Source organism: Tympanuchus pallidicinctus, unplaced genomic scaffold, assembly GCF_026119805.1.
Source record: "Tympanuchus pallidicinctus isolate F22 unplaced genomic scaffold, pur_lepc_1.0 scaffold9, whole genome shotgun sequence".
Classification (NCBI taxonomy): Eukaryota; Metazoa; Chordata; class Aves; order Galliformes; family Phasianidae; genus Tympanuchus; species Tympanuchus pallidicinctus.
This window is the reverse complement of record NW_026294813.1, coordinates 7,407,395-7,435,231: the sequence shown is the minus strand read 5'-3', so window position 1 is coordinate 7,435,231 and position 27,837 is coordinate 7,407,395. Positions and strand designations below refer to the sequence as shown.

The following is a 27,837-nucleotide window of genomic DNA, read 5'->3' as shown; positions in this document are numbered from 1 at the left end:
CCCCTGAAACTAGTGTCAACAACTTTTAAGTATGAAAGAAACTTATCTATTGCCTGCACAATTGGATAACTAAAAGAAAACTCAACAAAAGCTACACTCTATGGGTGCCTTTACATGTGCAGTCATGAAAACAGCCTTAAATACAAAAAATCACAAGCTCCCCCAAACCAGCACCCCAACAAGTAATGTAGCTGCTTCACCACTGAACTGGTAATGCTTCATGGTTCAGTACTTTCAACCTTCACTACCTTGACATGGCTTCTGTATGTCCTCAGAAGATTCACATGGCTGTTTGCCTCTTAAGTACAGTGGCTACTGACAGCCTTCAGTTCATCCTACTTGTCACTTCTAAACATTGTTCTGACTTTGGAAGTGACTTGTAGTTTGCATACTGGTTCATAGGAATATACTGAAAAACCCAGCTCCTAGCATTATAAACAGAGTATCACATATTCCAAAATTAAAAAAAAAAAAAAAAGTTTATCATCAGAGCAGTGCTTTTATTCACTTGCAAAGCAATTTACAATGGTCTTCTCACCATAAACCTGCTAGACACCTTCACACTACCCTCTCTTCTGGTGAGAAACTTATTTCTTTATATTTCCTAATTCAGAAGGGTTCTAAAACAACATTAAGAAGCAATTTTCAAATGACTAACTCTTTATTATTGTAATTTTACTAATGAGGCTATTTTACAACATATCTGTTGACTCAAATACAGTTGCCCGACTTTTGTGTTCCAATTGACGTGCACAGTCTTTATTTCAACAATACTCACTTGAAATCACTTAGCAGCTATTTAAAAAGATTTAATTGTGTGCTACTGTCACACCATCAAAACAACTTATAAATATCTTTGATATGAAAAAGTGGAATAAATATGGAATAAACATCACAAAATTTGAGATGACATGATGTAAAGGCTCCATATTTAAATCATAGAATCATAGAATCAAAGTAACTTCTTTATTTATAGTTTTTAGAACGAAATGCCAAATGCTTTTTTGGGGGGGGGTGTTTATTTTCTCTCTAGTGGAAGATATCTCTGTGGTAGCACGGCTGGAACTAGATGATCTTTAACTGATCTATGATTTTGATTGGAAAAACAAAAAACAAACAAACAAAAAAATAAACTAAAAGTAGCTAACCAGGAACTGAATACAGACGAACAGGATTACATTTAATGATTAGTATTTCAGCTTAGCTTCTCCTGTAACTTTTTCTGATATGGTGAATATAATATGAAGTATATTCTGCAATGATGTCTGCAAAATCAATTAGATTCACCTACAAGCTGACTGGATATTTTTTCCAAATAATTACTGTAGTTTTGAACTGAGCTATTGATGATACTTTTTAATTCTTATGGCATACACCTTCTGAAGTACTTTATCTACCTATCTCCTGCATGGAGTGAAACACATGAAACACAAAATTTAGCTGAAAAGCTAGAGCAACTGTACTTCTCAACAATAAATATAACTAACATCTGTTGCAGAAACTGCTTGGCACTTGTTCAGTTTTGTGAGGGATTTTTTGTTACAGATAAATATTTTTCTACAATTCCTATTACACACCACTCAACTCAGATATTTTCTTTAATTATACTCCAAGGGATCCTTTCGTATCCATTAAAGAAAGGTAAATTGTTGTCTAAAAGAATACTTGCTTCTTTTAAATTTCAATTGCGATTCATTTATTTTATGACACAAGAAATATCAAGACAATATCTAAATATAATGAAGTCAGTTCTGCAAAAAAAGACCAAGAAAATTCTCAATGCTCAAGAGATTGTCTTTGTTAAATCTTTAAAAATGCTCTTTTGGAAACAAGAAATAGTCATACAATTATATAGTATTTTATTTTCATTCATGTCCCACCTCACTAATGAGAACAAAAGCACAGCAAAAAGCACACCTTTAAGAAAGCTAGAAATTTCTAATTCAACATCTGCAAAACTGAGTAAGGCTCCTGCTTTGCATTCAAGCAAGCACATGACATCATTTTTTCAGGGACAAAGTACCAGGAATAATTGTGTGACAGTCTCCCTCAGTTCATCAAAATACTCTTCTTTTTTTTTTTTTTTCCTTATTATTCTTAAGTAAAGAATTTCAAAGACATACACTGACATCTTGATAAAATATTTTTTTTCTGAACCTATGCATTAGTTGTGCACATTTACTAGAATTATTGTATTCAGCATTCCAGAATGACTCAAAGTAGTAATCGAGATTTGTTTGCTATGAATATACACCATATACACAACAGAAATATATTTAAATGCTACAGAGAGAATATAAAAATCTATTCCTCTACTGAGATGTCCAATTGGTAACGACAGAGAGGGATAAGGAGGGAATGAGAGTAAATGAGGATAAACAAAAAGAAATGTTTATTCTAAGTACATGAAAGATTTATTATATGCTGAAAAGTCTGTTCACCTAGGCTCAAGTGCAAAATGAAAAGTTTCATCTATAAATTGCAAACTAACTGGCACATGTCACTTGGCAGAAAGACAGTGGTTCCTCCCTTGTATTCACTACTCACATGAATCCAGAGAATAAAAGTTTCTCAAATAAGATCAATAATCATACAAGAAATGCTTGAAAATACTTAAATAATAAAAAAGAAATGTCTGTTGATGGAAATCATAACTGCACTGCTCTGTTAAAAAATAAAATCATAACGCTTTGGGTAGATTTGGATAAATTAAATTAAACATGATTTAAATGAAGGCATGTCTCAGGGTATTGTCATTGGACTAGAAAGGATTAAGAAAAAATGCTTTACTTTTATCTTGAACATTAAACTAGAAGAAAATAAATTTGTGTATTAAGATCATTTGCTCCAAACATTAATTGTCATTTCCTAAATCTATTTTTGGATGAATGAGACGTAGAACTTTCAATCCCTTTTCAAAACGTAGAGGTTTCAATCCCTGTATCATTTGAGCTTAACTTCATTTGAGTAACTTCATATACTAAATCCATATCCTTTTTCTTTTTTAAACATAGATTCTTGGATTAAAGGATCAACAATTTAATACAAAATTCTACAGTTTAACTTGCACTTATTTTCTTCCTCTCGTACTAAAAATCTCACTATATCTCAATCCCATTTACATTTCTCCCTTTTAGCACAAACTTTCTATTTTGGCAAAAGAGACATAATGCAAATAATGCAGGAGAGAAAGCATACACAAATGTAGCATACCAATAGTTAACTTACATAAGATTAAGTTGTGCAATTAATGCAATCAGTATTCTTTATAAAGGTAATGCTTTGGACAAAGAAGCACATCTGTGACAGCAGAATTTAGAATAACAATCAGCAACAAATTAAGGTGCTGAAAGAGTCTTGATTTTGCTGTGTGAAAAACATGACTCAAAGAACAAGCAAGATTTCACATACAATCTTTAATGTGAAGAGTCCTTTAAATGACATTTACAAACAGAATGACAAAACTGAATTTTAATTTCTTCTTGTAACCTCGGAAATAGAGTCTCTTGTTATGAATAAATACTTTCTGCATTTCCTCAAAGACAAATGACTTCATTGGAAAGTATCAATGAAGATTTTTTTCAGAAACTTAAGGGCAAATGGTACACTGAATAGAAAAAATATATGATTTACCAAGCAGTGAATACAAGATATTATTTAAGAAGAAGAAAATCAGAACAGGTTAAGAACTTCAGAAAAAGAACTGCAACTGTGCTCTCACACCAGCATGTAAAAGTTAAGGAAAAAAGCTTTTATGGAAAAGGCTCCTCACAACAGCAAACAACCTATTAGTTTAAGCAATTTCAAAGAATGGAGTAATGGGATAGACTAAAACCAATAGCAAATAAAACAAAAAACAACAAGCAGAACAAACAACAAAAAACCCATAAAACACTGTCCTAGCATCTTTTGATAAGAGTAGTTAAAAACATCTTTTTACCCTCAAGCAAATCATGGAGAAAATGCAGGAGAATTCTGTTTGTATCCAAGAATTTCTTGTTGATAATGCATTGGAATAAGTTCTTAGGGTCAGGGACTGTACTTGTTCTGTGTATTTACAATGAAAGATGACTGAAGCCAGTCCTTAAGTAGGATGTCAGGATAATAAATAACAATGGATCAGCAGTGTGCAGACAGTAAATATAAACAGTCAAGATAATGTCACAATAACGTACCTCTTGTACAGAGCGAGCTGCTGGTTTGTCCTGATGATTGGCCAGTATTAAAAATGGCAAAGTACATAACTGTGGGTGCTGGAGAGCTGAATGTAGTTCATTCCTCGCAGTTTCTAGATCATCTTCAGAGGAGGCACTGTCTAATACAAATATTACTCCTTGGGATCCTTGGTAGTAACGACTCCAGTATTTCCTGATATTGTCAGCACCTTTCAAAACAACAGTAACTAATTAGAGCAAATATAATTGAACATCTTTAAAACTTGTAATTGAAGATAACCCTTCTATTTGTAACAACCAAAGCAATCAACTAATTTTTTTTATCATAAATATACATCAATGAAAAAACAAAAAGGAAAAAAGCACCCATAAATCTGGCACACATACAAAAACTAACATCATTTAAATAAGGAAAGAAAGTGACTCAAGGCCCTGAAAATTTCTGCTCAGTAAAGAAGCACTGGTAGAACTGCTACACTATTCCCACCTAATCTAGGCTAGTCCTGTACTTTTTCACTGAAATATCCCAATATTAACACATGAACAAGATGGCCTTTGCCCATTCTTTCTATCTTAGCCCCACAGCTGTAAATTGTAATTTCCTTCATGTCAGTTGTTCAATATTAAGTACAACAAAGTCTTTTATTTCACACCTCCAAACTTCCAAATACCTTGTAATCAAGGAAAAAAGGTGTCAGGAAAGCCTATTAAAATTACAATTACATGTAAAATGATAAGAATGGTAATACACTAGTGAGTTGAATAGCAAGTGATAAGATAAGGTGGTAATTTTCAAAGGTATTCATTTCAACTATTTTGCTCTGTCAACCACACAGCAGATTCTGGAAAAGCCAGCCCCACAGTACACATGATGAATGACTACAGGCTTATGTGTGACAGTAAGTCTTAGGGCACAGTTCAGCAGCACTCCGTCAACTCAACAGAAGCAAAGCAATAAGGTTATATCTAGAAAGTTTTTGTGTACCCTGGAGAACAGCATATGTTGCAATGTTAAGGTAGGAAAAAAGGATATTTGACAGCTGTCAAACTATCTAAATTAAATTTGGACACAGGCTACTCTTTGAATGTCTGAATCTGGCACTAGACTCATGGGGTCTAGCATTAAAAAGTGAACAGTGGCAGCAATACTCTAGAAGAAAACTTGACATGTTTGCAAGACAGTGATTTGTGGAGATGTGCTGAAGGTATCCTTTACATACACCACAAATCTTACGTAGGGATAGGAAAAAGAGAACTTCAGTGTTGACATAGATACCAAGTGCTGATAAGAAAACTTTCTTTCCAGTGAAACAAAACAACTATCACAGATGTTCTGATCAACATGTAGTCACAAAATGACAAGGTAATGTAAAATAATTAGTAAAACACTGCTGTGATACTTAAAATATTCATTTAATTTATGCACTGTACAACTGAAAAGAGCTAGTAAAAGGTGAAGACTAGTATTTAAGAAGGAATTCACACCATGTCCTTTAAGTATCCAACACAGACTATTCAATTCTCACTGCACAGAGTTACACCCTTCTCTGTATTCAAGACACTGGAACCTCAAGCATCCAGTCCCAGTCTCTTTATTTTGTACTCAGCACAATTTAGGTGGCTAATAAACTTTTTCCTATAGGGAACATTCCGTGCTTCATTCATAGTGGTATGAAGCTATTTTATTTCCCTTATTTTCAGTGCTTTCAGAAGAACAGAACACAGCATCACAAAAAAATGTCACTGAAAGGAATTCAAAGATGTCAGATTTGTTAGCTGTCAAACTTTCAACAAGTCTCCAGCAATAGAACAACAAATGTCACAGAGACCTTACTTCAAGGTAGATAAGCCTGTGCATGAAAGCTTCTACTAAATTGAAGTTCCTGGAAACCATCTCTCATCTTTTCTCTGCCTCCCAGATTTGCCTGGTGAGATTTCTATGAAAGTCAAGTTTTCAGTTTTTCTCCCTTAGCAACCACAGGTGCCATCTCAAACTTTGAATCTCCAGCTATCCAGGTATTGAGAAACATTAAGACAACATACAGGTTTCAAGCAGTTTTTAAAAAAAAAAAAGTTTTAAAAAAATGTTTTAAAAACATATTTATACTTGTCTGTGAAAAGTCAGTTTGATCACTTAGGCATATATATTACGTATATTATACTGCCATTTTAAAATAAAGCATGCAATTTAAAATAAAAATCTCTGGCTCTAGTTATGAGATTTTAGAGATTATTTGATAAGGACAGTAAGAAAATACATGCCATACAATATGTGTTAGTATTTATTCAATTCTAGAACTGAAGTTTTAATAGTTCGTAGTAGGCGGTGCCACGGTGGATTTTATGTCTGACAGCTGTTCTGAAACTCTTTTTTTTTTTTTCCTCTTTCTCTGGAAACACAAACACAGCAAGTCCTCTAGGAGAGAGAATCATTGAGTGCTTTCCTCTCTTCCTACTATTCCATCTCTATCCTCCCTCTAACTCTGTTGGAGAAGCTATAGCAGCTCAGATTGCAGAAACAGCAAAGCAGCTTGCCAGGCTGAATACCACTACCAGCTCCCAGCATGGCTTAGATGCACCCTCATCTTTGCTGAGTCACCTTCAGCTACAGCACTCATAATCTCCAACGGAAAGCTCTTTATGCATCTATCTCCACAGTACTTACCATCAGCAGGCATATAGCGAATGCAGTAAGTCTACTACAGCTGTGTTATTTCTGTCTGTCTAGCCCTTCAGCTGACTAGCTCACAAAAGTTTGAATCAGCTTTAGGCTTTGAAAGGTTCAAAGCTATTTATGGGTTGAATCGAAAAATCAAAACTTCTTTTGGAAATGAGAGTTGCTTATAAAGTGTAGGTACAGTTTATGATGATAAGCTATAATGCCATGCTTCCCCCCGTCAGTTCAGCCTGAAGAAAGCAGTTTCATGTCCATTAGGAGAAAGAGCCTTTTTAGCACACCAAGAAGTTTTGACTTTTCACAAAAATTCTATTCAACAAAAACTAAACCCCACACTGCATACACTGAAATTAGAAAATTTTGATTTTTTCCTTATCAAAGCTATGTATAACAGGATAAGCAGTGTTTGCATAACTCCTATTTGCTTCAAGTAAGACAGGAGATAGACTGTGTATTCACACTGCAAAGAGCTAATTGTAAAAAGAACATTTCCTCTAAACATTGAAAAGATCACTACTGCTCAATGCCTGTCTAAATTTCCTCAGGAGTCAACAAGATCAGCAAACAAGTGTAATGATCTCTGTTATATATGAAAGGAGGAAACTATTTGAGTGATTCTGGGCTTAGGCACTATTTGAACTGAGGGCCATGTATGACTGATAGCAAACAGATACGTCTTTACTGCTTTCAGAATACGAATACCTCTACGAGACTCACAGTTTGGACAGCTCATCAGGGTCATGTAAAAATGTCACTTGCTAATATGCTCCGTAAACTGTTAGATGCAGATACGTCACCTGCAGTTGGCTGAACATGCACTCCATTACCACATTTTGTAAAGGTGTCAACTGCCTTTTACTCTATTACAGCAAAGAAATTTTACTGTTTTGTTCAAATATGTCCCAGTGAGCATGACTGAGGCTGGCATTTATTTGCAGTATCAGTTTTCTGATGACTAAACAGATGAAATTTTAGCTCCCCTACTAGGCTATGTTGTTACAAGGGTGTTCAGTCCTACGCTTTTTCTTCAAAGGACAAGGTAGGATTGTGGTTTGCCCATACCTATTTAAATACTAAATTCTATTTAATGGGTCACTGTCATTTTCCCCACCCTATTTCATTTTTTCTCAAGGCAGATAGGACCTGACAGCCATTGCCATCTTCTCCAGGAGCTTGTGCTTCCCATTCAACTTGGTTTGCACACAGCATGACTTCCCCTTCCTACTTTCTCTTCTTTCGCTTGTTACTTCCAAATTAGGACAAAATACACATGCTTTGTTTAACCAGTCATGTTTAAAATTACTGGTTCTTGAGCTCTCACCTAAACAATTAATTCAGCTGGTTTAACAGTGCGAATTTATTACTATAGTCACGAAGCTTAAGGAGGAACAGCAGTGGGGAGGACAGTTCTCTTATGCTGGTCTTGCTCAATTTCATGGAAATCCAAGCATCCTTGATATTAAGCATTTTGTTTTTGCTGAGCAGCTAACACTTAAATGGAATTTCAAAGATGATTACACAACACGTTGATTTTCTATGCTTACGAAAAAGGCCTTTAAGTAGATTAAAAAAACTTAACGCAAATACATGGCAATATATTTTAGTACATAAAACAGAGAAAGTTACTAAATCCTCTAACATGTTGTTAGTATTTATAAACTTGGGAAGAAGAAAAAAGAGCTGTTCACATCCAAAATCACTCATTTAAATTTGACCGGGCTCAGCAGTTGGCATCTCACAGTAGTTTCTAAGCTTGCGTTTACAAGATAGCAAGCTAAATTATAAAATAGACTTATTCCAAAAAAACAACTGTAAATTATTAGGTGGCTTCCAGAATGGGCCTGTAATCTTGACTTTGGCCTAAGTATACACATCATGCAGATGCCATGACATTGCATTCTGTTTTGACAGCATTTCAACAGTGAATGACTGTATAAACATACTGAATAAATGATGGTACTTGGTCTCCATATTGGAAAAACACTTCTTAGAGTCAAAGAAAAAGCTTTGTATTGCCTATACACCTTTATTATCTATCTTGAGAATAAACTCCAGCATTCCATATCCCAAACTTTTTCCAGAGTTAGAAGAAAACAGAAGCTTCCAAACAATGTTTGTATCTGCCTTGTTTTTGTAATCTTTCCTTACTCTTGTTTGTGCTCTTCACACACAATTTCACCTACAGTTACCAACAAAGACTGTTGAACCATAACAGGAAATCATCAAATCTGTTATTTTTTTCTTTACCTTTATTCAGCTAAGTTGTGTAACATAAAGAGATGTTTCAAGTTACCCTGGAAAGAGTACAATCTGAAAAAATGTGGTTTAGGGCACACAACATCTGGGGCACAGTAATTCAAACTACAGACATTTTATGGACAAAGTTTTTGGAAGAAAGAAGTTCTCTTTTGACTTCACAGAGAGAGAGCAAGAAGGGATTATTTGTATACTAAAATAGAGACTTAGAGAATGGGAAGTTCGGCTCAATCAGTAAATAAAGCAAGAGCTCCTTTTCAAGTAATATACTTGATTTGAAAGTTACACTCTTATATAGAATATACATTTTATGTAATTTTTTTTTTATATATGTGGAATTTGATAAAATTTCTGATTTCCAGTAGAAAGGCAGTCTGGCTTAAAAATAAGAACAGTAAAAACAAAAGCAGAAACAGCATTGGTTTTGTTTTACTTTTCTTTAATATTCTAATTTCATATACTTCAAAATGTAATATGTATTTATTATATATGTATATATACACACACACATCATATATATATATATGGGCTGGTGGGCAAATATATATTGATCTACAGAAGAGCACAACAAACTTTGTTCCATGTCCCTAATCCTAAAGCCCAATAAAGAGATAATTAGAGTAGAACAACAACAAAAAAGTGTTCTCTACATTTGGCATTAAACTTTACAACTCCTACAGAAATGAAGAAACAAAACCTGGCCAATTCCAGCAGGCAAGCAGGACACTAGAAACTATTAACATCTTCAGCCTCAAAGAAGGATCCTGTTCCAGCCAAATGAAAAGAATACTACACAGTCAGCATCTGTTTCACATAGGCTGCTTGGCTGCCTTGAAGAACCTTAAATAGTATGACTTTTGCTGTTAGTTCTTTAAATATTGGCTGTTACTACTTTGCTGTACGAAGTCATCTGAACCTTTCAGTTTTCAGTTACATAAACCTAAAAGATAATTCTAAAATAGAATATATAAAACCAAACTATATAGAATTTCACCTTTGAATAACATGAACACCCTTGAATAAAAGCAGTTAATTGTTAAAAAGAAGCATCCCCACCTTCCTCCAAATGCCTGGACAAGACCTTCAAAAGAACTCAGGTAACAACTTCTTAGCAACTGAATGCAAAAAGAAGGAATAAGAACAAAAACAGGGGCTTCCCTTCCATAACACTTTCTGATCAGTCTTTCTCATTGTTATCTGCTGTGGTGGCAAATGTTATACAAATAGCAGTTTGATATTATGAGAATTGCTCATACTCAATATTCCAGGCTCAAACAGAATTTGCTATGAATCACAATTTATTTCATACTTTTGCAATAAAAGGCAACCTTGAGAAAAGGTATGCCAGATCAGACAGACACAGCAGTTCGTATTTTCTACTTCCCTGCGCAAAATTTCCTTATGGAAATTGGCTGCATACTCCAGGGTTAACAGCCTATCCAATGTTTCTAATTCCCTTAGTGGATTTCCCACCCCTGTGTACTGCTAGAGTAACCTCTCCCTGTCCTCCTCTATTCTTGTTTATGGTATGCTGGAATAACCTCTCGTAGTTAACCTTCCACTCTGGCTAACATTCAAACTGCAGAACCAATTGCTACCAGTACATCTTCTGATGCTACTCAAATTTGCAGGTCTCCTATTCTGCAAGCATAAATTTATCTGCATCAGAGCTCCATGGAAACTCCTTGGACCTCTTTGGAGTCATAACATCTTACCATTATGCAAAAACATTTCTTTACACATAATATGATGAGATTTGGACACTGTAACTTTTTATAATCAAGTGAATAAATGCTATACCTCCAAGTTCTTTTACATTCAAGATGGCATTCTGGAATGGCACTGCTTTTATGCTAAATCCTAAAAAAAAGAAAAGAGACTAAGTTATTTGTTGGAAAAATACATATATATATGCTTTCTTCTAACTGAAAATTAAACCTGAGAGAAAGGGAACATACAAGGCTTATAGCAATCCAAGCATATTGCTTGTAATTTATGCAAGAGTCTAGTGTTACATACATACAGAGAAGAATACAGATCTGTAAGTATATATAATAATAATAATAGTCTATGTAGGAAAAAATATATCTGTTCTTTCAGCATAATGTGCAGACAGAAGTTGAATTCATTTCCATCTGGCACAAACAATTTCAACATAATTACATACCTGCATGCAACCATACAACTAAGTAAACACATTTACAAAAGTGCGTCAATCCAGGTTTATTAGTTAAAAGAAACAAGGAATTTGTTCTCCCCAATCAGATAACTAAGATATTCCTGAATTCTAAGTACTACTGTAAGAAAATGTACAAAATAATTTCAAAGTAGCTTGTTGTCTCAAAATAAATCCTAAACTCTTCCTCGAAAAGTAAAAACTGGAATGAATCTGAATGGCATTGATAAGAAAAGCAAAATCACAGGCCATTTGAAAACCACGTGGAGAAGCAGTCACACTGTATTCACTGATTCTCAATATTTTCTTATATAGCAAAAGTATGGTACGTATAGATAAAACCTTGAAGTTCAATAGTTTGGACGCTACCTAGTTTTCTACAGAGTCTATTTTCATTGCTCACATTGTCTAAACATATGATAGTAATTTGTTGCCGACATTTAGAAGATTAAAGAAATTTAATTTTTAAGTGAATTGTATTTTCACTATTTCTTTTGACAGATCTATACAGCTGTTAAGACTGCTGTTACTTTTTCTTTCACGGTCAAAAATGTTAAATTTTTAATTTCGGGTGAGCTCTTAAGATGAAGTTGAAGGGAAAAAATGACTAAATTGATCAGCAACTTCCTTCCAAGCATTTGAATTGAGCATTGACCACAATGGACTGTAAGATGTTCTTAGCATTACTAACACCACCACTATGAAGGCAATGGGATGACTATGCATCACAGAAAAAATTGTATTTTCTCTTGTCTACTTTAGTTCACTTTTCATTTTATTGATTAACCTTATGTTCTTGTAAGTTAAGCAAAGACACACTGAAAAACAGGGCAGATGAGGGACAATCATATAGAATTCAAGTCTGTGAAGCACAGCTACAGTATAAAGCCAAATAAACTATACACACCAGTTACTCACATCTTTTTCCCTCAGCAGCTGACGCTTAAACTGCTGCAGCCACACAGACAGTTTTTTTCCATCTCTTATGGCTCAAACTGTCCTCTTTGTGAACTCTGCAGAGTCAGGTTTTTTTTTTCTTACTCTGAAATTTTGATGTTTTTTTTGTTGTTTTAGTTGTTTTTGTCTGGGCTTTTTTGCTCAGAATCAGTCAGCCATCAGTCCTTCTGGTACATCTATATACGTATACATAGTCAATATTTTTTTTTTAGTTAAAATACCTTTTAGCTGTTGTTGTACCTGTTTCTTTTTATCTTTAGAATACCTTTTTTATAACCTGTTTCTAGCTTTTTTGCTATATAAATAAGTCATTCTAATGATCTAAGAGAACAGAAGCAAAAATAATTTCCATTACATTAGTCTTTTGGTTGTTAGTATATACCAAAGAGTATAAGAAGTTAAATATGATGTAATTGTCAGTGCTTCGTTACCCCGTTCCAGTTTGTAGCATGACCTCCTTCTCTGACTGTATAACAAGACTGCTTAAAAGCCAAGTATAAAGAGAAGAAAGAAACCTTTTAAGATGCCTGCCTATAGTAAATTGCTGTTGCCCATTTCATAAAGTTTAATTACATCACAATGTCTGTTCTGACTTTTGACATATTCTAAATTTTATGTTTTCATGGAGATCCCCCAGTACACAGCCAAACACTGAACAAGTTGTGTAAGATTCAAAGCAATCTATTAAATACCTTCAGAAGTAAGATAACTCTGCTGAGGCTCCCTACTGCCATTGCTATTCGTTTCAAAAGTTACCTTTGGACAACACCCTGAGCACATCATGGAATGAAGACAGCATCCTACCTGTGGTAGACACTATATTTTCTGGGCTTTCACTGCAAAGCTGTGACAGAAGACTTGTTTTGCCAGAACCAGTGAGGCCTATGCAAACCAAATCATATTCAGGTCGTGGCGGTGGTGGTCCTTTGCAGCAAAGTGCTCTAAAACACTGCCAGGAAAAAAAAAAAAAAAAAAGAACACAAAAAGAAGAGGTTACTTTTTTTGCAATTATTTCTTTAACAAGATTTTTAAAATCATGTTTAAAATTGAAAGGTGCTGGACAGAAAAGAAGTATTATTCAAACTTTCTATTTTGCCAATATCAGTAGTTAACAGAGATCAGCTCAATTGAAATCTAGAGCAGTTTTACAACAAAACAAATACACCTGTTAATTACTCACATGAAACTCATGGAGCTGGAGTAAGGAAAGTGACTTATATTTCTCGAAGAGAGTCAACAGAGTTTGTGCAGTGACGTAGGCACACGCCCTACACAACTCTGCAGTTCAGTATTCATGAGTTTCCTTCTGAAAGCAAAACTGGCCGAAAACTCTACTTCTAAATGCAATACCTGGTGTAAACACCAAAGCAGCTACTGAACAGCTTCTGGACAGGTTTTCTCTGTTGTCAGAGGAAAGAATCTGGGAGCTCTGCTCAACTGATTTCCTTCCTAGCCTTGCTTTGTGCATAGAAGGCAGACAGCATTTTTCCTACTCTACAATTTCAAACGTTAAAGAGTACAACTTGAAAGAAATGTATTTTGTTGGACATAGCTCTGGCTGTAAAAATGTAGATTTCTCACTATTTCCTAGAAAAGTATGAATTAATCACAACAAAGAATACAAATCACTAACACAATGCTTAGCCTATGGCTCTGCCAATGCCTCTTAATTAGCACTGCCAGAATAGGCTAGACAATCCAACAGGTCCTTCAAGTCCTTAGCACGGCTAATTAGACCCTTTAGATGCTACATGGAAAACTACACAAAAACATAAAATCATACAATTCTGGGAAGGCTAGCAATTTTAGATTTAAAGTCCAAGATATAATCCCTCTACACATATATATATAAATATATATATATACATTCTCTTTCCCCAGTATCTGTTGCCTTCATCTAGGATTACTCTTGCTATATAAGTACTAGAAAACTGGTCTGTGCATTCACTTCTCTCTCCTGCATGTTCTGTCTTTACATAGTTTTAGTTTTTGAACCTCCAGCAACAGAAGTCTCCACTTCTACCCTGGGGGTGCAGATCATTATGAGACTTAAGCAGTTTTTTCCATCTTAAAGACTAGCCAATCACAGCACTGAATAAAGAAACCCAGTCTTCAGGAAAATATTCTAGTATTTGCCTTCATGCATGCCTCTTTCATTCATGACTACCAGGTACTCCAAGAAACTGAAGAGATGTTAATAAAACAATGAGGCAAACTGCTGGTTCTGTGTCCCTAAGCAGGACTCTGAATGAGAAAATGATTACGAAAGATAGTTCACTGTAGCTACAGAAGTTTTACTGAATTTCTTCTACATAGTGTTAAATTACTATACCTGTGTTGTAGCCATATGGGTACCACCAGTATGATTTAAGATTACTTTGAGAGGATTCTTGACGTGCAGCTCCCAGTTACTTTAAACACGTCCGAGACTGAGCTCATGTGCTGATACACAAAACTGAGCAGGAGATCATCTGAAGACAGAATACCTTGCAATAATACTGTCTTGATAAATATTTCTTCTAGTCTAGGCTTGCACAGAGATGAGAGTCCCGCAAAACAGGTAGTAGAAACAATTAAAAACTGCCACATCCCAAAGTCTTCTCGCTCTACATCATTGCCATGCCAAAATAATTTTCCTTTGTTAAAAAAAAAAAAAAAAGAGGATAAATTCAAGAACAGTTAAATTCCTTCAGCACTATATAAAAAAGTGAAAGACACATTTTAGGAGAAAACACATTTATTGTAGTAATTAAGTTGAACAAAGGCAATAGTTTAAAAATAAAAACTTTGCCTCTTAAAATTTGACTCTGCCAGATGTTTTTCAAGAAGGATAGCTCTTATATGTGTTTTAGATAAACATGTCTTCCAGCTTTACTCCCTGACGTCAATCCATGCTTACCCTATGAACTCTAGAAAATCATAGCAAATATGATACTCTGGTACTTGTGAAAAACACCAACTGAGTTTATTGCACAGCGTAAGCTCCTTCAAACTGCGTTTCCACTTAAGATATCAGGCTGAAGGCCACATAAAATTCTTTGAAGCTCTTCAGAGCTCTTGAGCCCGTGTCAGGCCCTTTGTACCCAGTCTTTAAAGGGTATTCAATCTGTCCCCATAAAGACAGCATGTTTGCAAGAACTTCTTGATATCACATTAAAAACAAATGAATAAGTTAGTTGATGAAAATCCATGCTTCTCATTGTCTAGATTCTGTGATAGCTCTTGTGTAACTAGACACAAATCTTACAGCCCTGAAAACATTAATTATCTGCAGTTCTGCCAAATTATTGCCATCTGTAGGATACATACAGAAGCTGTGTGTGTGAAAAGGGCTCCACAGACTGCTTTTGTGAACTTCAGTCTATCTCAAGTGTTGATTTCCTAAAATCTGAGTTAGCCTACGAAGTTTTTAGCTGCTGTTGATTGAATATATGATCAAAAATCTAGGTGATCTTGAGTGTCCTAGGCAGCACATGCAGACCCACCACCCAATCACTCATCCTTTATCTGTATGCATAGACAGATATGAATGATGCTGAGAGGAGAGTCAGCACACACACCAAAGTCAGTAGAATTGTTTGCTTCAGACCACTCTCATATTTTTATATAAACATCCTCTTTTCATGTCTCCTATCTCTTTGTCCTTATGCAAGGATGATTTCCTTCTGCAAATATCTTTCTTTTCCTGGTATAAAGAAGAACATTAAATAGTTTATCTCCAAAAAGCTGTTGAAATTTAAGCTGCTGCGTATACTACTTTACACTGGCTGGCATGAGAAGTACTACAATTCTCCTAATATCAGCACGTTTCAGGAGACATTTTTAATAATATATTTAAATTTTATAAACTTTTTTCAGTCTTCCTCCTCACAAACTCAATGGAGAATCTACCATCAAAAACATCAGTAGTCAGACAGAATGATAATTGCCTTCCTGCTCTGTCAGCAACTTAAAAGTTACAAAATCCCAGACAAACAAGGGTTATTTAAACACCCAGAGAGTACTCAGAGACTAAGCTGACTCACTACTTTGGAAGCTACATCTAGAATCACAGAATCATTAAAGCTGGAAAAGACTAGTCCTACTGTCAAGCCATCCCCATCATGCCCACTAACCATATTCCTCAATGCCACATCTACACATTTCTTGAACACCTCCGGGCACAGTGACTCCACCACCTCCCTGAGCAGCCTGTTCTAGTACCTCACCACTCTGAGCAGTTTTTTCTAATATCCAAGTTGAACCTCCCCTGGCAATACGTAAGGCCATTACCTCTCATCACTGTTACTTGGAAGAAGAGGCTAACTCCCACCTTGCTACAACTCCCTTCCAGGCAGTCAAAAGAGAGTGATAAGGTCTGCCCTGAGCCTCATCTCCAAACCAAACAATCCCAGTTCTCCTCTAGAGAACACACAGAGAATTCAGAGTTAATAATATGAAGAAATAAGACTACATTCATTATTCTACTTTTGATTATGAACATAATCCTGAGATTTTTTACAAAGCATGGATGAGCACTGAACCATTATTTAAGATGTCATGATGCATTACAGTGAAGTCTAAAATGTAAAAAGTGCTTATAAGGTGTAAACATGCCAAACCTGAAACCCAGAAAGAGAAATATATCAAAAATATTTAGCATGCCATTGTACTCCCTTCTCCATTCAGAAAAGTCAAACAGCTAAGAAAAATGTGTATTAACATTCTAGCTGGTCTTTTGAAACTTGTCAGATATGGACACAAGTCTGATTTCTTCAGCAAATATAGCCACTGGATAGGAAGCAAGTTAAAAGAGGCAGAAGTTGTTTTTTTTTCCTTTAAAAACAAAACAAAACAAAAAGCCCCAAAAACAAACAAACAAATTCCTAAAATTACAGTACCTTGAGAAAATTTATGCTTTTAGCCAGTATTGGAAAAAATCACTTATTTTTTCCAACAATTACATGCTGCAGTTGGTAGGAAAATGTTCAGCTCCACTGCACTTCCGTTTTACTTGTTGGTGTACATGATATGCACATGCATGTTTAATGCAAGAGGTAAGAGAGTTAGCCAGTCCTGCTCTTACTTAGGGATTTCTATTCCAATCAGATTATTCCAGTTTTAAGATGAGCCTGTAAACTGACTACCCTAGACAGTGGCCATTTAGACGCCTACAGAAGTTTCTTCCAGGAAAATCACTAAACGTGGTACCTGTAGCAGGAGTGGCCAAACCCACAGCTCACACACTGAAGCTTTGCGCAAGGAACATCACTGAATTACCGCTTCCTCCATTGAGTCTGTCTTCACCTATTTGCTGTACTTCTTTCACTCTCCTTTTTGAGGTGAAAAACTCCAATATTTCTGCTTTGTTCAGGACTCATCTCCTGATTTCTTTTGTTGCTACTATTAGAGATAAACAAATGCAAGGGATTTCATGCTTAGCTGATTAAACGCACACACACTCATGCAAAAATAACCTGAATTATGGCAACAGCAACAGCAATGCTAACAAATCAAGCAGTGAGAGCTCTTGAAATCCAGAAATGAAGCTGAACTGTTCAACCATATCTATGCTCTGCTCCCCTCCTCCTTCTCTTGACTAGTTGTGAATATAGCCTCCCTTCATGTTTCATTTTTCAATTAAGATACCATTAAAGAAATTTCAATTATCCAGCACACCTTTCTATCCAGAAATTACCTGAAGTTGCTGACAAAATACCAAGGAGATTATTAAAAAGAAATAAAAGTTTAAAGTTGGCAGGCCTATAATTCTGATGCTGTACATGATCACAAAATCACAAAGGAATCTCAGACCTTGAAGAGATAATGTGAAAGGTGGGATTTGATGGCTGAGAAGTAGAGAATTAGAATAATTTGTATAGAAAACAACTGGATACAGCAATGGACTAATCCAATGAAAATGATGAAACAGTCTAGGCACCTGAGTGAAGTCATGCACAGCTAGGAAAAAAGGAAAAAGGATATATGATAAACGACATTTTGACTGTATGAATACTTCGATGTTAAAATAATACAGTAGGATCTATGCATTTCAGTACGTGAGTTATAGCTGTACATGCTTTTCAGTTGCAGTAACAGATGTACAGGTGGTGCTAACCACTACAGAAAACTGAGGGGAAGAGGAAAAAAACTACCAGTTTTAAGACATGTAACCAATGATCGCTTCCCTCCTGAAGGGATCTTCACTAAGGACAGAAATATTAAAATCTTGATCAGATATTTTCTTTGAAAGACCACAACCTCATTAAACAAAGGCCACTATCCTCAGATATCCTCCATCAAAACACAGAACAAAGATCCAGGCTCCAGTAGAGACCTTAGCTCAAAGCTTACTAAGAAAGTAGCCTAGCTAATCTTCATAAGCTTCATAATCTTCGTATGTGTGGTGAGACCACTTGTTGAACTGCAACACATCCCTCCTCTTCAATGCCTACACACACCAACTGTATACCAGCTTGTGTCACAGAAATATAGACAGGTATATAGTAATAAAGACAAGCTAACATAAAACAGGAAAAATTATCAAAAAAGTAAGGCAATTGTATGAAAGAAACACAGTTCTGGTAATGACCTATGTTACAGAAATGTTAGAGAACCTAAAATATCAACATATTCTTCAGAGGAGCCAGTAAGAAAAGAAATTAAGTTGGGTTAATTGTTTGAAATTATTCAATGTTATCAAACCCTTCTTGGTATTTCAAAAGAGTTACCTCTGGATTCTCGAAAGGAATGGTCATATATCAAATAATTTTCAACATTTATATTAAGTCACCTACTGCTGTAGTAGACTTAAGACACAGGCTTAACAATCAAAACCACACAAGTGACACAGTTCTATTTGTTCTCTGATATATTTTACAGTGTTGTTATGAATAGAGGATATTGTAGGAAACATGGTCAAAAAGAAGGCTGACTTTTGACAAGCCAGATGTGACACTGCTATTCACACTACATAATTTCAAAAACTTAATGGTCGTGGTAAAGTGCTTCTTTACGTTAAGATAATAAAATCACAGTTGGTTGAATTCTCTCCAAAATGTAAAACCACTTTTGGATTTGGAGAAAACATAAGTCTTCACTATCTTAAGGATAAAATAGTTCGCAGATATTTCTCGCCTCACTGCATGAGGATTAAGGACAGTATCTTTGTACAACATTTGGGTAGAAGGTAGGGGATCCTTCACCTTTACCTTTCAGTGAAAGGGACAGCTCTGAGGCGATGGTCTCATACAAAAGTTTAGGGTATAAGGAACAAGGAAAATTCTATAAATACAGTGACGTCTGTGCACTACAAAAATGTAATATCCCTAGAAAAACTGTAAGGCAATGGAAATCCTTCTTGAAACTATATGCTAAAAAAAGGCACTAAACCTCTTGTCTGAAATGCAAAATACATCTCTTGGACATTAATCTCTTAGGCACTTCCCTTTAAGTAAAAGAAGAGCAAAACCAACTTATAACCCTTTACTCCATTCATAATGTCCTTGAAGAAAACATAAAGAAAATCATACATTAAATTCTGAATGTGCTTAGATACTCACTACTAGAGTACGAGGTCAAAGCCTACATAAAATAAAATAGCATACTGCTATGGAAACCCACTGCAATCAACAGTAGAACATATGGACAGGTTCCACTCTGAACAGGAATAGGCTTCACTGCAGAATCAAGTCAAGCTCCAAGGGGGTTCTCTGACACTTTTAAATTCCATTAAGCGTAGAACTATTGCTTAAGCATTTCCATTTATTTCTCTGCACAACAATTTGTATTTCAACCCATTCATATTTAACATCAAGAGATAAAGGTAACAAAAAAGATAGACAAAAGCATTAGCAAACAGTTTGCTTTACAATCCAATGAAACCTAACCTTGAAAAAGCCCTAAGGATAACTGAAAATATGAAGAAATTTAATTTTAATACATATCTGAGAAAGGTAAAAAAAATCTGAATTCTTTCACTTATTGTATCAGATGTGAAAACATCACAGAAACAGAAAAATTCCAACATTTTCTACCCACAATTCAGGTGAAAACAATTGAAGACCTATTACTCCATCAGGACTGTCACAAGTCCGTGGGGTCAGGTGGGATCCACCCAAGTGTACTGAGGGAGCTGGTAGAGGTAATAGATAAGCATAGATTACTTTCCATTATCTATCAGTGTGCCTGGTCAACCTGAGAGACCCCAGAAGATTGGAGGCTTGCCAGCATGACTCCCATCTACAAGAAGAGTCACAAGGAATATCTGGGGAACTACAGGCCTGTCAGCCTGACCTCACAGCCAGGGAAAATTATGAAGCAGACCATTATGAGTGAGATCACACAGCATGTGCAGGACAACTGGGGGATCAAGCCCAGCCAGCATGGGTTCACAAAAGGTAGGTCTTGCTTGACCAACTCCATCTTCTATGGCAAGGTGACTCACCTGGTGGATGAGGGAAAGGCTGTTGATGTAGTCTACCCAGACTTCAGCAAAGCCTTTGACACTGTCTCCCACAGTATTTTTATGGGGAATCTGGCAGTCCATGGCCTGGACAGGCACATTCTTTGTAAGGAAATGCCTGGAGGGCTGAGCCCAGAGAGAGAGTTAAACCCAGCCAGTGACTGGTCACAAGTGGTGTTCCCCATGAGTCAGTACTGGAGCCTATCCTATTTAACATTTAATGATGACCTGGAGGAGGGAATTGAGTGCACCATCAACAAGTTTGCAGATAACACCAAGCTGGCAGGAAGCATCAACCAGCCTGGGGGTGAGAAGGCCCTACAAAAGGATCTGGACAGGCTGGATAGGAGACTTCCTGGTCTGATTCGCCCTTCTGATTATTACCCGCTATTGACAGTCCAGGCTGGCAGTGATGAAGTTGCTGGGAAAAGTCTCAGGGCTATCAAGAAAGACTTCAGGGGACTGGGGCGGGTAGTCGAGGGAGTGGGTGTGCAGGTGGTGTTTTCCTCCGTACCTTCAGTGGCAGGGCAGGATGCTGAGTGGTACCAAAAAACCCACCTCATAAATAAATGGCTTAAAAGTTGGTGCAAATGCAGGAATTTTGTTTTTTTTTGACCATGGTGCAACTTACTTGGCGCCTGGTATGATGGCAGCAGACAGATGTAGCCTGTCTCTGAGAGGGAGGAGGATCTTAGCTGAGGAACTAGCAGGACTCATTGACAGGTCTTTAAACTAGAAATGAAGGAGGAAGAGGACAAAACCAGAGCTGCTGGGGTTGAGCGGGTTGTTCAAGGGATTGTACCGAACTTGATAGTCGATGACAGTGAGGTACAAAGTGATGGACTGGGGCAGGGGGGTGTTGGGGATGCTACTGTTCTAGGGAAGCCTAGATCCTCTATAAAGGTGGTAAGACAGAAAGCCCAGCTGAAGTGCCTTTATACCAATGCACGCAGCCTGGGAAACAAGCAGGATGAGTTGGAAACTGTGATGCACTTGGAAAGGTATGACCTTGTTGCCATCATGGAAACGTGGTGGGATGAATCCCATAACTGGAACACCACCGTTGAGGACTATCGGCTCTTTAGAAGAGATAGGCTAGGTAGGAAGGGCGGGGGAGTTGCCCTCTATGTCAAAGAGTGGATAGACTGTGAGGAGGTCCCTCAGAGCAATGGTCAGGAACAGGTTGAGAGCCTGTGGGTTAGAATTAGGGATGGGTCTAACAAAGGTCAATTGGTGATAGGAGTATACTACAGGCTGCCTGATCAAGGGGAGACTGTTGACGAGGCTTTCTTGCTTCAGATGCGGGAGGCTTCATGCTCACGGGCTCTTGTGCTGACTGGGGACTTCAGCCATCCGGATATCTCTTGGAAGGACCACACGGCAAGTTGCAAGAGGTCTAGGAGGCTTCTGGAATGTGTTGATGATAACTTTCTGGTCCAGCTGTTGGACAGACCGACCAGAGATGAAGCGTTGCTGGACCTGCTGCTCACCAATGTGGAGGAAATCATTAAGGGCGTTAAGGTTGGAGGCAGCCTGGATTGTAGCGACCATGCCCTGGTCGAATTCATGGTCTTGAGGGATGTGGGCCTGGCAAAAAGTGGTGTCAGGACCCTGAACTTTGCAAGAGCAAACTTTAAGCTTTCAATGGACTGCTGGCTGAGATCCCCTGGGATGCTGTTTTAAAAAACAAAGACGTTGAGGAGAGCTGGCTATTTTTCAGGATGCCTTCCTGAGAGCACAAGAACTCTCCATCCCTCTGAAGAAGAAAGCGGGCAAAGGAGGTAGGAGGCCGGTGTGGCTCAGTAAGGACCTGCTAGGTGTGCTGAGGGTGAAGAAAGGTGTATACAGGCTCTGGAAACAAGGCGGTGTCACCTGGGAAGAATACAGGGATGCCATCCGGGCTTGGAGAAGTGCGATCAGGAAAGCCAAGGTGCAGGCGGAACTGAACTTGGCGAGGGATGTGAAAAACAGTAGGAAGAAGTTCTACAGGTACATTGGCCAGAAGAGACAGACCAAAGCAAGTGTGACTCCTTTGGTAAATGTAAAAGGAGAAGTCGCTTCAACGGACAATGAGAAGGCTGAGATACTGAACGAGTTCTTTGCCTCAGTCTTCACTGGTGGACAAGATTCCAGAACTTCTCACGTCCCTGAGCCCTGCATCCTTAAACCTCTAGGTGGGGACCGGGGCGACAAATACCCCTCCACTGTGAGGACAGAGCAGGTCCAAGACTGCCTCATGAGACTGAATGTATATAAGTCTATGGGGATGGGTGGCATGCATCCCAGGGTTCTGAAGGAGCTGGCTGAGGTGGTTGCCGAGCCGCTCTCCATCATTTTTGAAAAGTCATGGCTATCAGGTGAGGTCCCGGATGACTGGAGGAAGGGTCACGTCACTCACATTTACAAGAAAGGGAGCAAGGAGGACCCTAGGAACTACAGGCCGGTGAGTCTCACCTCTGTGCCTGAGAAGATCATGGAACAGATCATCCTGGATGACATGCTAGACCACATGAGGGATGGGTGTGTGATCCGTGACAGTCAGCACGGCTTCATCAGAGGAAGGTCATGCTTGACCAATCTGGTGGCCTTCTATGATGGAGTGACAGCATCGGTGGATAAGGGAAAGGCAATCGATGTCATTTACCTGGACTTGAGCAAGGCCTTTGACATGGTCCCCCAGCACATCCTCATCTCCAAATTGGAGGGATGTGGATTTGATGGATGGACCACTCGATGGATAAGAAACTGGTTGAAAGGCCGCAGACAGAGGGTGGTCATCAATGGCTCCATGTCCAGGTGGAGGCCAGTAATGAGTGGCGTCCCCCAGGGGTCTGTCTTGGGACCAGTGCTCTTTAACATCTTCATCAATGACATCGATGTAGGAATCGAGTGCACCCTCAGCAAGTTTGCTGATGTCACCAAGCTGAGTGGTGCAGTTGACACAGTGGAAGGAAGGGATGCCATTCAGAGGGACCTCAACAGGCTGGAAAGGTGGGCCCGGGTGAACCTTATGAGGTTCAACACAGCAGAGTGCAAGGTTTTGCACTTGGGCTGGAGGAATCCCAGGCATCCATACAGACTGGAAGGAGCAGTCCTTGAGAGCAGCCCTGTGGAGAAGGACCTGGGGGTCCTGATAGATTAAAACAGTCAACCAACAGTGTGCTCTTGCGGCTTGGAGGGCAAATGGTATCCTGGAGTCCATCAAAAGAGGGGACAGCAGAGACAGGGAGGTGATTTTCCCCCTCTACTCTGCTCTTGTGAGGCCTCATCTGGAGTACTGTGTCCAAGTGTGGAGCCCCCAGTACAAAAAAGACAGGGAGCTGTTGGAGAGGGTCCAGAGGAGAGCCACTAGGATGATCAGGGGACTGGAGCACCTCCCCTACGAGGACAGGCTGAGGGAGCTGGGGAAAAGAAGGCTGCAGGGTAACTCATTGCAGCCTTTTAGTACCTAAAGGGAGCCTACAGAGGGGAGGGGAATCAACTCTTTGAAAGGGTTGATATGTGTAGGATAAGGGGAAATGGTTTTAAGTTGAGGGAGAGGAGATTTAGGTCAGGCATCAGGGGGAAATTCTTTACCCAGAGAGTGGTGAGGTACTGGAACAGGCTGCCCAGAGAGGTTGTGGATACCCTGTCCTTGGAGGTGTTCAAGGCCAGATTGGATGGGGCCCTGGGCAGCCTGGTTTAGCATTAAATGTGGAGTTTGGTAGACCTGCATGTGGCAGGGGAGTTGGAGATTCATGATCCTTGAGGTTCCTTCCAACCCTGGCCATTCTGTGATTCTGTGATTCTGTGACACCTGGGCTGAGGCCAGTGGGATGAAGTTTAACAACACCAAGTGCTGGGCCCTGCACTTTGGCCACAACACCAGCAAAGCTACAGGCAGAGTGACTTGAAGATTCTGCAGGGGAAACTGACCTTTGAGTGTTGTTCAGCACTCAGCTGAACATGAGCCAGCAGTGTTCCCCTGGAGCCAAGAGAGCCAAATGCATTCTGGTTTCTGTAAGAAATAGTGCAGCAAGTAGGCAGGGAGGTGATCATTTCCCTGTACTCAGCTCTGTGAGTCCTGTGTTCAGTTTTGGGCCCCTCACTACCAGAAAGACAGGGAGACCCTGGAGTGCGTCCAGAAAAGGATAATGAAACAGGTGAGGGGAGTAAAGCATAGGTCTTACAAAGAGTGGCTCAGGGACCTCGAATTGTTCCACCTAGAGAACAGGTCTCAGAGGAGACCTTACTGCTCTCAACAGCTACTTGAAAGGAGATTGTGGCATGGCGGGGTCAGTCTCTTCTAATGTGTAACTAGTAATAGGACTAGAGGGAATGGCCTTAAGACTCACCAGGGAAGGTTCAAGTTGGATATTAGAATTTCTTCTCTGAAAGAGTGATGAGGCATTGGAACAGGTTGGCCAAGGTAGTGGTGGAGTCGCCATCCCTGGAGGTGCTTAAACAAAGGATAGCTACAGTATAAGAATCGAGGGTTAGTGGGCAATGCAGGTGGCAGGTGAACAGTTGGACTAGATGATCTTAGAGGACTTTTCCAAACTTAACAATTCTATGATTCTAAATGGTAAACAACTTGCTTTTAGTAGCCTTTTGAAAAAAGAGAGCTTGATTACTTGAAAAGATAAAATATGATACATATAAAAAAGGAGCCTCAAGAAACTCCAAGTGTATTTTTATGGAAAAAGAAGAAATATTTCATGTTTACTTGAAGCAGTGTTTCCTCTGAGATTTAGCCCCAGGATACATCTTGTTCTGACATGGGAAATATTTTAAAAGTAAAATTTGTCATCAAATCTGAAAGCGAAGAAGAGAAATTTCGCAGGACAAGAGACCTCACTATTTATTATAAAGTCCAGTCTTACTGTATAAGTATGTGTCCGAGGTAGAATAGCAAGTTAAAGGACACTGTATATACCAGTCAAAGAAAAAAAATTTACAGAACACAAGAGAGTGGAAAAGGACTCAAGTATACCATTGATAAGGAAAAGTAGAATTCTTTTGGAAACTACCAGATAACAAAATTAAACAAAATCAGAGTAGTGCTACAGGATATTAAAAAGGAAAGTATAGTTTCAATTGTCATTTTTAAACCTGCTTACATAGGTAATAATTTTTTGTTCATATAGTAAAAGAAACACCATATAACTCTCTCTCTGTGGAAACAAGGACACAAGTTTATGTTTTACCCAACCAAAAAGTCATCAAATCAATGAACATTTGGTTGCTCTATTATTGGCAGCATACAAATAAAGACCAATAAAAAAATAAGTTACTAAATTAGAAATGCTCTATGCAGTTAACATTGAAATGTAAGGATGAGTGTGCATTACTAATGTTCATATCTTAATAGGAATTCACGAGAGGATTTAGATAAAAGGAAGAGGACCGGACAATGAAGATAGCTAGATTTTGCAGGCAATGCAAGTCTTCTGGCCAAATAATTCTGCTGCCTGCTTAAGACCAGACTGCCTCTCAGCTTTAGAAAATACAGTAAAAATAACACTGATGTTGGCAGAAGCACAAATGGGAGATCTAAGGGGTATGCTCTACTACCAGTCCATGGCATACTTGGAGGTGAAGTACCGTATGCAGATTATGGGCATCTCTTATTCCTTAGGCTATCTATGAGCAAATTCATTCTTACACACCTTTCTCATATTAATATCACCATATACAACTACATCAGTACGCTATATTTACAAAAGTAAGAGCCTCTAAGAGAATATGCATTCTGACCAGAAGTCCTAGGGAATAGGAAATATGTAGCAATGTATTCAGGAACCTCTTTCCCTCCTTTATATAGCATAAGTTTTACTTGGCTAGCACAGCACATTTCTACTATGGGAGGAAATAGGAGACCAACCTACAGAAAAAACATTAATCCAAAATACATAATTGGAGGAAGGCATACAAATCTTAAGTATCATTAAGAATTGTTCAAATTTTAATCAATGACAGCCAGTTTGAACATAAAACAGTTTGTTCTTCCACTAAACTCTTAAAAAGTTAGGCTTGAGAAACTTCAGCCATTTAACACCTCACACTTCTTGTCTCTCCAGCTTTACATTTGTTGGGTTTTTTTCCTACGTAGGTACTTGTATTTTCCAGTAAGCTTCTCAACTGTCACCAATCTCTTTTCTGACAAAGATTCCTCTATTGGTTATTTTGTTCTTCTAGTACTGTAAAATCAAAATGGTTCAATTTGTCACCACTGATCACACATGGATCAATGACTACAGACTTCAAGTTATACACTTAATATACAGAGGTACAGACTTAAATTAAAACAAGTGCTCTGTTTCTTATCTTCATGTACTTGAAGAACATAATTTGAAGTCAACAGGAAAGAGAATGGAGTATATAAAGACAAGACAAATACAAGCTGTGTTATTCACAGGATTGCACTGATGAAAAAAATGCTAACAAAACCAGAACAAAAGCCACAGCACTCTGTTCAAACAAGAATTTGTTTAATAAATATTAACTAAAACCTCCTCATAAATTTAAATTAGGCTTTAAAAAAAAAAAAAAAGAAGAAATAAAGAGTATTTTGTAGGCAAATTCTGGACACAATGTTTAAGCAGCCTTTAAAAGGACCTTAACTTTTGGGGGCAGGAAGAAAATGGGAGTTAGCAAGGGTTTTTTGCTGTTTTCTTTGCTTGGTTTAAAAAAAAAAACAAAAAACAAACCACTATCAAGGCCTCACTCTTGAAACAGCCTTACACACATCTATGCCTACTCACCTACCCACAGGTACAGCAGCAAGCAATCTTGCAGTGCAGACAACTCAAACCAACAAGTTTCTGCTGGTATCACAACAGCTACTTCTTATCAGTTAAAAGGTATAAGATGCTTGAAATCAGGAAGGTATCACTAAATTATATTTATATATATATATATATTATTAATTTTTTTTAAAGATCTGTTCTTACTCTCAGAGCTGCATTGCTTGGATGCAGCCTATGAACAGTTGCAGAAAACACTTTCAAAGAACAGAAGCATCATCAACTTGAAGCCGTCCTGTGCCACAACTGTCCCAGTGCTTCTGCTTTCACTGACAGTGCGTGTTGAGTGTCTGTTGGATAATTATTACACAATCTGAAAATTGTGTAAATAAAAATTCTCTTAAGATAAAAGGACAACAGGTTGTTGC

The 27,837-nt window shown here is 37.9% G+C and overlaps 1 protein-coding gene across 6 annotated transcripts in view; it reads right to left on the bottom strand.

The window, feature by feature from the left end:
• The window catches only part of ARL15 (ADP ribosylation factor like GTPase 15), a 231,155-nt gene that overhangs the window by 124,049 nt on the left and 79,269 nt on the right, over positions 1 to 27,837 (bottom strand). For all 6 annotated transcript variants that reach the window (XM_052670237.1, XM_052670236.1, XM_052670238.1 and 3 more), the window contains 3 exons: positions 13,046 to 13,190; positions 10,909 to 10,968; positions 4,176 to 4,384 (listed from right to left, as the gene is read on the bottom strand). In XM_052670237.1, coding sequence (XP_052526197.1) covers positions 4,176 to 4,384; positions 10,909 to 10,968; positions 13,046 to 13,190 — 414 coding nt within the window. The remainder of the gene's footprint in view (positions 1 to 4,175; positions 4,385 to 10,908; positions 10,969 to 13,045; positions 13,191 to 27,837) is intronic.